The sequence below is a fragment of the Haliotis asinina genome, chromosome 5 (genome assembly GCF_037392515.1).
Source record: "Haliotis asinina isolate JCU_RB_2024 chromosome 5, JCU_Hal_asi_v2, whole genome shotgun sequence".
Taxonomy (NCBI): Eukaryota; Metazoa; Mollusca; class Gastropoda; order Lepetellida; family Haliotidae; genus Haliotis; species Haliotis asinina.
Window position 1 is genome coordinate 7,936,102 of NC_090284.1, and position 10,664 is coordinate 7,946,765.

Below are 10,664 nucleotides of genomic sequence, written 5' to 3' on the forward strand. Positions count from 1 at the left end.
AGTTTTTCATCCTGAGCAACAATTCACATGTCACATCATGAAGATGCGATGACCTTCCTAGTTTATGTAAACTGTTCATGTCACCGGGACAAATCCAGGATCCATCAGACTCACTGAGCAGTCTCACGAGAAGATACATGCGTGAACGACAATCTCTTGTGAAGCCATCAGTCGCTCGCTCCCGTCATGCAAGCCACTCCTTGAGGCGACAGTTTTGTTGCTTTGTAATAAACGTCAATATACAATCGCAGCACTTAGCCACGACATAGCCGATGACACGCGCCACTTTAAAATGACATATTTAGGAGGCTCCTGGTGCTTTTTGTGGTGGAAACACGATTGTTGTAAGTTTAACGTGGTTATGAAACTACATGCTCTTAGCCTGTTGGTTTATTACTTTCGGCGGTTATTTATTTCGAGAAAGGACAAGTACTGAGTTTTCGAGGGACTGATTGAAAGAAGATGGAATATCGCGCTGAGCTCCCGTGATCTCATATTGCTGATATTTAGTTAAGCTCCTTTATGTCAAAATCACACAGACCTCATGAGGCTACGCGCCTTTAGTGGCACTTGAGAATGTCACGAACCCTGATTTGAAGACCCAATTCGTTCCTTAATATGAGTACAATATTGTGGGGTAAGGAGATTCATTAGAAGTAATAGTTAAGGGTACTGTGACATTTAGTTCACATGTGTAATGACTTTCATGTAGTCCCTGTCTGATGTGGTTAAGCGTGGTAAGAGACTTTATAATGACAGAAACTGTTAAAGTATTTCCAGAATCATTAGAAACCTTTGTTAATTTAGCAGTCCAATTCCGAATACATTATTAGCATATGCTTAGGAGCAAGTATTAGGAAGTGCTGATAGAAGGTTTCCCAGAAAACGTTTCTTTGTCCTGTCCAACAAATACATGCAAAGGCATGTAAACATGTTCATATAGGATACACGAAGCCATACAGGATAAATCAAAGTAGTGCATTAATTTGACACCATTTCAGTATACATTTGAGGTTAGTAACACTGGGAAGTCTGCCCCAAATCTGAGTAATGAGCAAAGATGCACTGTGTTGATGAAAAAAACCCACATGCTTATTCAGAAACATATCAGCACGATATGGCCATGGATAATCAAACATTTAAGAGCATAATTTGGCCATAGATAAACAAACGAATAGGGGCATAGTTTGCCCTTTGATAATCAAACCTTTGAGGACGTAACTTGACCATGGATAAGCAACCCTTTTGGGACATAGCTTGTCCATGGATGACCAAACCTTTTGGGACATAGTTTCGCCATGGATGATCAAACCTGCCATTAGGTTTCCAAAGACATTTGATGGAACAGACTATGACGGTAGGTGACTTGAGATGTTTCCAATGGTAGATGGCTGACAGTGACAAATCCAAGATACGTCTATGATTACAATTCCGTCCAGAAGCTCATCTGCTTCTAAACGACGTAACATCGAACAACAGACAGAATCCATGCCTAAAGTAATTAATTCTTGCAAAATGTACAAAGAAAGTGAAATCCCAAATATGACATATGTTGAATGTTGTGAAATGCCAATACTGTATTGTGCTACAGTTGTCAATCACACAAAAGCACACTTACTCTATGTATCGTTTTAACATTTTGTTTGTTGGTGCCAACAGAAGAGCATTTGACACACACTTTCAGTTGGTGACGATGCCCTTTAGCATAGCAGCCCGTCCATTTTCGTAATCTGCAAGACACCATGCTGTTAGTGAGGAGCCAATATGCTGCTAATTGAAATCCTATCAAGGTGTGTTCACAAGTAATCGCAAAAGACATGACATGTAATAGGTAGTGCGATTTTGTAACTGAAGTATGACATAACGTGGGATCTTGTAGAATACAAAGAAGGAGTGACATATTTTCGCATAGAGCAGTGTAAATGGAATAAAATGGAAAAGAATGCTAAGACAAGTACATTAATGTGCAGGCTAAGGGGGCTTCGCTTCCTGTGTGTCTCGCCCCCTCGACAGGGCGCGTAACATCCCCGGTCACTTTCACACCTAAACAATTACGGATATATTCATTGTAGTTGATGTTCCACGAAAGATAAAAACTGTACGTTTGGATGTGTGCAAACATATTTTCAGAAGGCACGCCTGTGTATAACAATTAACTATCAAATGGAGAAAACAATGCGTGTGTATTAGCTTCTATATATAATGGACTCCTATCATTCGGGAAAGAAATATGTTTCAAAAATGCTTTCATAAACTGTCTTTAGGTATGAGATACGATGTTTAAACTTCAGGCTGTGCTAGGAAGCAGTTACTGAAAATATTCATCATCGCTTAGCCTTTATAATAAGACGGATTGAAAGGGAAATATGTCGTATAAGAATGTATAGGAAGGATGACCCTGGCAACCTAGCTTCTTGTTATGTTGACGTCCCTGTTTTAATCCCCATCAGTGGTGCAGAAACGCTGAAATCTACGTCATAAGACATTTTGATGCTAACAGTAAAGGTGGTTGTTGTAGATGGCCCTTTCAGTAGGAGTGGGTGAGTTTAGTTTTACGCCGCACTCAGCAATATTCCAGCTATATGGCGGCGGTCTGTAAATAATCGAGTCTGGACCAGACAATCCAGTGATCAACAGCATGAACATCGATCTACGCAGTTGGGTACCAATGACATGTGTCAGCCAGTATGACCACCCAATCCCGTTATTCGCCTCTTTTGTGGCAAGCATGGGTTGCTGAAGGCCTGTTCTACGCCGGACCTTCAGGGGTCCACTTTCAGTACTAAATACTTGGAGGCTGCTCATTGTGTTCAAAAGTTACTTTGATGACTGTTTACATGATGCTCTCTGTTGTCTCTCCCCTCCACCTCATCTCACCAACCCCAGTCATGCTGTTCATTCTTCTACTCAATCTTCTCTTTCTTCTCATCCATCTTCTATATAATCCTATAACGTTTCCCGTTTTCTACACTAACGCATGCCATAATTGCGCCAGCTTCTTCCGCAACGACACATCTTCATCTCCGTATGCATCTGGTTATTCGAGCCGCTGATCTCCACATGGTTGTTGCCCCGTTTTCCGATTTGTACATATTTGATAATCATCTTCCTCCCCATGGTACAATTGAACCCTGCTTGTCATCTTCGCTTCCCATTTTTCTTCTCTGTTCCTTAAGAATTCCTCTCTATGCCTGTCTACAGAAAACATGTCTTTCAACACCTTTTGCCTCTTAACCTCCAATATCTCTTCCTTCTTTTCCCCTGCACGTTTTCATTTTCCATCTGCATTCCCCGTCCCCACCACTGTTTTCCCAATCCTCCACCCATTTTCAACACTGACATGAAAAAACAAACAAACGGTTACCCCCTAAAAAAAACCAATAAAAAAACCCTAAAAAAACCAAAAAAAAACAAGAAATACTACGTGGTGCAACAAAAGTATATAGAATGAGAGAAAGGGTACGTATATCCTGTCACGGAAACAAATAATAGAAGATAGAGATAGATATATTTTGAAATCTAACTTGCTAAATAAAAGCATCAGTTGAAACAGCTGACGTCGCCTTGTTGATGTAACGCGTTAACTTTGCCGCTGTCATTTCAGTGTCTTCTGTCCTTAAATGATTATGATATCACACATGCCGTGCACACTTACACTGCTACCTCTTTGTCTGTCATCGTATCAAATTCTTAACCACGATGTCTCAAGTTTGGTATGTTGTTTTATCTACAAGACAATGACAAGCCGTTTACTATCAGGTTTCAAATAGCGGGTACATTCCTGTTTGGACACAAACACCAACATGAAATGATAAGATACATTCTCAAGGACCCTGATCAGGAACAACCTGGTATATGATTAGTTGTATCATGTCCATCTCAGTGCCTGAAAGCAGGACCCGGATATGACCTGGAAGATGTTACGATCCTTTATTTATCATTTGGGCAGGATCTGGGATGTTACATATTACAATGATCAGTCAGTGATGGGGAATTGTTTCAACCAGAAACTGTCCCAACAAGTTCTGTCAAATATGTTTCATGTATTTATTATTTTTAAAAGGTTAAAGCTCTGTCATCAGACTCCCACAAAACCTCGTCTCATGGACAATTGTTGTTACTAAACATATACCAAGGGACAACATTCATCGTCAGGGGATGTTACTAATTTGGACACGTAAGCGAAGACCAGTACCGCCCTTAGTGACGATGGTCAGTGGTGTTAATACTTGCATCAATTCAAACTTTTACAATTTTACTTACTTTCTGATTGACGGACATACACTAAAAGCGCTTTGCCATGCAGGTTCCCTTGAAAATAACCAAATGGACGTATTAACAAACAGTTACCAGAGTTGGCATGTCTACCCCGAAATTACCGTGTGACCTGATGATACCATATCCACATTGTCTTTCCTTCAGAGACCAGGGAGAGTATTTTGGGAAGCAAATCTGCTTACGTTGCAGAAACCATCGTCTCGAAAACATCTTTATACATACATAACACGAGGAAATCTCCTATGCTTTGACTTATGATCTATAAATGTAAACATTATCTTCCATAATCCCACCTGACCAAAGCTATTTTCTTCTAGAAAAAAAAGATTTACTGATTTACTGATCTGTCTGTTTGTCCTCAATGATACACAAACCAACGGCTAAGATCGACTTCAAACGAGATAGTGCTCAGCAACAGAACGGGGATGGTGACATTATCCTATTACAATGGAGGCAGGTTGTTGTGGTAATTATGTACTGCAATCTGAAAACGGTCATTACTTTCAACTCGATTATCACTGATAATAATATTTATTGAAACATATTAAATTTTCTAAAATGTGTAAAATACACTACGGTATGTACGAAAACACATATAATATTCCAATAGACGAGATTCCTATCACCATAGTTCTGGCATCCGTCCGTGCCATAAGTGCAATAACGACGAGGCGTTAAAAACAATTCTATTAATCACACATACCTCACCTTGCTATCCTTTCATCATCTTCGTCTCCAGGACAAGCATCCCTGCTACCTTCCCCTCTACACTCTCGTCTGCTCTATTTTCGGGATTCGACAATACCACTCTCTATCCCTGTCGTCTATTCTATTATTAGAATGGCGCTAATTTCACTTCTACTCCATGTACTCTCTTACACACATAACCAGGTTCCTTCTACACATTCTTTCTTCGCAATCTAATTGTTATTTGCTTCATTGTCAACATCCTGCTACCTCTCCCTTCTGTGCCACCTACTATGTTTTAAGTCACTATCAGTATCCTGCTACCTCTCCCTTCTGTGCCACCTACTATGTTTTAAGTCACTATCAGTATCCTGCTACCTCTCCCTTCTGTGCCACCTACTATGTTTTAAGTCACTATCAGTATCCTGCTACCTCTCCATTCTGTGCCACCTACTATGTTTTAAGTCACTATCAGTATCCTGCTACCTCTCCATTCTGTGCCACCTACTATGTTTTAAGTCACTATCAGTATCCTGCTACCTCTCCATTCTGTGCCACCTACTATGTTTTAAGTCACTATCAGTATCCTGCTACCTCTCCCTTCTGTGCCACCTACTATGTTTTAAGTCACTATCAGTATCCTGCTACCTCTTCTCTCTGCGATATCAACTTTCTTCTTCCTCATTATCAGCACCCTGGGACTTTCCCTTCCACGACATTTTCTATCCCACACTTGATAATCAGGTTTCTGATACCATATCTGTTATCTTCTCCTCCAAAGCTCCATTCTGCTAATTTCACTTCCCACATCCTCTACTGTCGTCTATGCCATAACCAGAATTCTACTACCTCTTCGTTCTATTATACCTACTGTTTTTCTACTCCATACCCCCCCCCCTTCTGTTTGGTGTACCTCCTACACCACCTATATATCTTCTACTACGAAATCCCCACCCTGCTGTTTCTCCCTTGTGCGACATATCAACCATCTTATAGCCCCTAAGCAGAGCCTCTGACCTTCTGTGACCATGATCTAAGACGCGACGTGCACAATGACACTGATCACTCCCTTGTCTAGTCTTGTATCAAATTCCACCAAGTTTCCAGTTTCGTATCTATTTTGTTTTTGTCTGCAGGACAATGACATTTATCACATCCTGCACTATCACGTTTTACAAAGCGGGAACATAAATTCCATTTCGGACACAAACACCATGAAATGATAAGATATATTCTTCGGGACATTGATCCTAAACATCCTGGTAAATACTTAAGATGCGTCAGTACTGTCATACCTGTATTGGATATAATATATTCACACAGTAGGAAAGTCCGGTTAAAACATCTTTTATTGCGCCCCTTAGTGGTTGAAAAAAGGTCCGGGGTATGATCTCGAAGAGATGTTAAGATGTTACTGAGTTATCTTTTGCACATGTTATGGGATGTTAAGGTATTACAATCAAGTGAAAACTGCATTTTAAAAAAATATTTTAATTTCAAAGTAACAATTCTGTCTTGAGACTCGAGTTTTTCCCTGGATCTTCGTCCGTTGTGTGGTATCCATATACCAGGAGACAATACCGATGAAAAGGTAGACGAGTACCGCCCGTAGTGACAAGGTTTGAAAACAGGAGTCAGTTGAAACTGTTACATTTTTACAGAAGTACTGAACCTACTGGAAGGGCGCTTCGTCAAGGGCGCTCTTTAAAACATAGCCAAACAAATCCAAATCCTAACCGTTTCCACCATGTCTAAACTGATAACTGTCTGGCCTATAAATCCCATACTGACCTCTCCCATGTCAAAACAAACCAAATTGTCTTTCCAACATATACCAGGGAGAGTATTTTCGGAAGTAAATGTGCTTACGTTGCAGAATGTATCGTCTCGAAAACATCCTTATATATAGATATCACTAGGAAATCTCCTATACTTTGGCTTATGATCTATAAATGTAAAACTACCTTGCATAATCCTATCTGGCCAAGGCTATTTCCTTCCAGAAAAAGATTTTGCTGCTCAGAAATCTCTGTCTGTTTGTCGTCAATGATACACAAACCGACAACTAACTGGGATCGACTTCAAAAGAGATAGTGCTTAGCAACAGAACGAGGATGGTGACGTTGTCTAAGGCTCTCGTGTTAATTCCGAAGCTATGGACACATGGTACTGTTGTAGCGCTTTAGTAATGTTTGGTTAAAATCTGAAAACGACAGGAACATAAATCTTGATTGTTGTTAATAATAACCCCATTACCAATTACGCTCTGTTTAAGTGTTGTTAAAACTATTGATTTGTATGAGCACGTAAGATAAACAACGGTATATACGCATACATATAATGCATAGACGATAGTGTTACTTTCTGCAACATATAATCCCAATCTTTCTCCCTCTCCCTACTTGGCAATCTACTGGCTTCTATTTTAGAATTTCTGTCTTGCTTGCTCTCCTCTAATTGACAATCTACAGTCTGCTGTGTCATAATCCCCATCCTGCTACCTCTCAATACTTGACCACCTACTGCTTCCTATTTCATTATACTCATCGTGCTACATTTCCCCACTTGGGACTCTACACTCTTCCTATTCCATTAGGGGGCGGTGGGGTAGCCTAGTGGTTAAAGCGTTCGCTCGTCACGTCGAAGACCCGGGTTGGATTCCCGACATGGGTAAAAGCGGCGTAAAACCAAACTCACTCACTCACTCCGATTCCATCATCCACATCCTGATATCTCTCCTCTCCACGTCATCTACTAGCTTCTACATTGTCAGGATCCTGCTATCTATCCTTCCTACGTCATCTACTAGTGTCTACGTTATCAAGATCCTGCTACATCTCCTGTCTATGCCACCACCTAGTTTCTACATTATCAGGATCCTGCTGTCTCTCCTGTCTACGCCATCTACTACTTTCTACATTATCAGGATCCTGCTGCCTCTCCTGTCTACGCCATCTGCTAGCTTCTACATTATCAGGATCCTGCTGTCTCTTCTGTCTACGCCATCTGCTAGTTTCTACATTATCAGGATCCTGCTGTCTCTTCTGTCTACGCCATCTGCTAGTTTCTACATCATCAGGATCCTGCTGCCTCTCCTGTCTACGCCATCTGCTAGTTTCTACATTATCAGGATCCTCCTGCCTCTCCTGTCTACGCCATCTGCTAGTTCCTACTTTATCAGGATCCTCCTGTCTCTTCTGTCTACGCCATCTGCTAGTTTCTACATTATCAGGATCCTGCTGTCTCTCCTGTCTACGCCATCTGCTAGTTTCTACATTATCAGGATCCTCCTGCCTCTCCTGTCTACGCCATCTGCTAGTTTCTACATTATCAGGATCCTGCTGTCTCTTCTGTCTACGCCATCTACCACCTTCTACATTATCAGGATCCTGCTGTCTCTTCTGTTTACGCCATCTGCTAGTTTCTACATTATCGGGATCCTGTTGTCTCTTCTGTCTACGCCATCTACCACCTTCTACATTATGAGGATCCTGCTGCCTCTCCTGTCTACGCCATCTGCTAGTTTCTACATTATCAGGATCCTGCTGTCTCTTCTGTCTACGCCATCTGCTAGTTTCTACATTATCAGGATCCTGCTGTCTCTTCTGTTTACGCCATCTGCTAGTTTCTACATTATCAGGATCCTGCTGTCTCTTCTGTCTACGCCATCTACTACCTTCTACATTATCAGGATCCTGCTGCCTCTCCTGTCTACGCCATCTGCTAGTTTCTACATTATCAGGATCCTGCTGTCTTTTCTGTTTACGCCATCTGCTAGTTTCTACATTATCAGGATCCTGCTGTCTCTTCTGTCTACGCCATCTGCTAGTTTCTACATCATCAGGATCCTGCTGCCTCTCCTGTCTACGCCATCTGCTAGTTTCTACATTATCAGGATCCTCCTGCCTCTCCTGTCTACGCCATCTGCTAGTTCCTACTTTATCAGGATCCTGCTGTCTCTTCTGTCTACGCCATCTGCTAGTTTCTACATTATCAGGATCCTGCTGTCTCTCCTGTCTACGCCATCTGCTAGTTTCTACATTATCAGGATCCTGCTGCCTCTCCTGTCTACGCCATCTGCTAGTTTCTACATTATCAGGATCCTGCTGTCTCTCCTGTCTACGCCATCTACTACCTTCTACATTATCAGGATCCTGCTGTCTCTCCTGTCTACGCCATCTGCTAGTTTCTACATTATCAGGATCCTCCTGCCTCTCCTGTCTACGCCATCTGCTAGTTTCTACATTATCAGGATCCTGCTGCCTCTCCTGTCTACGCCATCTGCTAGTTTCTACATTATCAGGATCCTCCTGCCTCTCCTGTCTACGCCATCTGCTAGTTTCTACATTATCAGGATCCTGCTGTCTCTTCTGTCTACGCCATCTACCACCTTCTACATTATCAGGATCCTGCTGTCTCTTCTGTTTACGCCATCTGCTAGTTTCTACATTATCAGGATCCTGCTGTCTCTTCTGTCTACGCCATCTACCACCTTCTACATTATCAGGATCCTGTTGTCTCTTCTGTTTACGCCATCTGCTAGTTTCTACATTATCAGGATCCTGTTGTCTCTTCTGTCTACGCCATCTGCTAGTTTCTACATTATCAGGATCCTCCTGCCTCTCCTGTCTACGCCATCTGCTAGTTTCTACATTATCAGGATCCTGCTGTCTCTTCTGTCTACGCCATCTGCTAGTTTCTACATTATCAGGATCCTGCTGTCTCTTCTGTTTACGCCATCTGCTAGTTTCTACATTATCAGGATCCTGTTGTCTCTTCTGTCTACGCCATCTACCACCTTCTACATTATCAGGATCCTGCTGTCTCTTCTGTCTACGCCATCTGCTAGTTTCTACATTATCAGGATCCTGCTGTCTCTTCTGTTTACGCCATCTGCTAGTTTCTACATTATCAGGATCCTCCTGTCTTTCCTGCATACGCCATCTACTCTCTTCCCATCTCCGCTACTGCTGCTTCTGTCAGTCCGTTGTTTCTTTGTCTTCTTTGTATATATTTCTGTGTAAAATTAACTTGTATTTTAATACAAGTATTTGTTAACAATACCTTGTAAACATGGAAGTAACGAACTTATGAACTTTCACGTTGCATCGAAAAGAAAGTAGAAGTAAGGACAATAGAATATCCTCAAATTACATAGTTTTCGCTCACCAAATACTGATGAGGACTCGCTGCATGGTGGTAATAGAGGAGGTGACAGCTGACACACATTACCAATTGCCAACGTTGACATTTGGCGTCCTGTGCGTTGGTGTACGCCGAAATTATCACAGGCTCTAAATAGCAAATGAATACATTGCTTTTCCACACTGTGCTGGTGTAAGTCAAATAACCGGTTGAAATAATAAACCAAGATAATATTAAACCCTTTCATCTGTTTCACAACAGATTGTCGGAAATGGAGAAACAAGACGTTTTTCTTTCGCTTCGGGAAATACTTGTTCCATACTAATATTTGTAGACAAGTAGAAAGCAATATGTATATTTTCTTTTCCGGATGGAGTGGGAGTTGGGTTAACAACAGATATCCAGATCATAAGACAGCATTGCATAATCAGCATTCTGTTAACTTTCCCTTCTACGTCATCTACTGCCTTCTACTACTTTGTGGACAGATAAAAACCAACCAGTTTATTTTATAAACGCGTTGGGTTGTGTGGGCAACGTATATCCAGTTCATC

The 10,664-nt window shown here is 41.4% G+C and overlaps 1 protein-coding gene across 1 annotated transcript; it reads right to left on the reverse strand.

The window, feature by feature from the left end:
- Positions 1-7,796: 7,796 nt before the first annotated feature.
- LOC137283340 (trichohyalin-like) lies at positions 7,797-9,902 on the reverse strand. The gene has a single exon (XM_067814796.1). The coding sequence runs from the start codon at positions 9,900-9,902 to the stop codon at positions 7,797-7,799; it is 2,106 nt and encodes a 701-aa protein (XP_067670897.1).
- Between the last annotated feature and the right edge of the window lie 762 nt (positions 9,903-10,664).

Bases quoted from the DNA above. Each gene is read 5' to 3' on its own strand.
- LOC137283340 (XM_067814796.1), bottom strand. From the start codon at position 9,902: ATGCAGGAAAGACAGGAGGATCCTGATAATGTAGAAACTAGCAGATGG.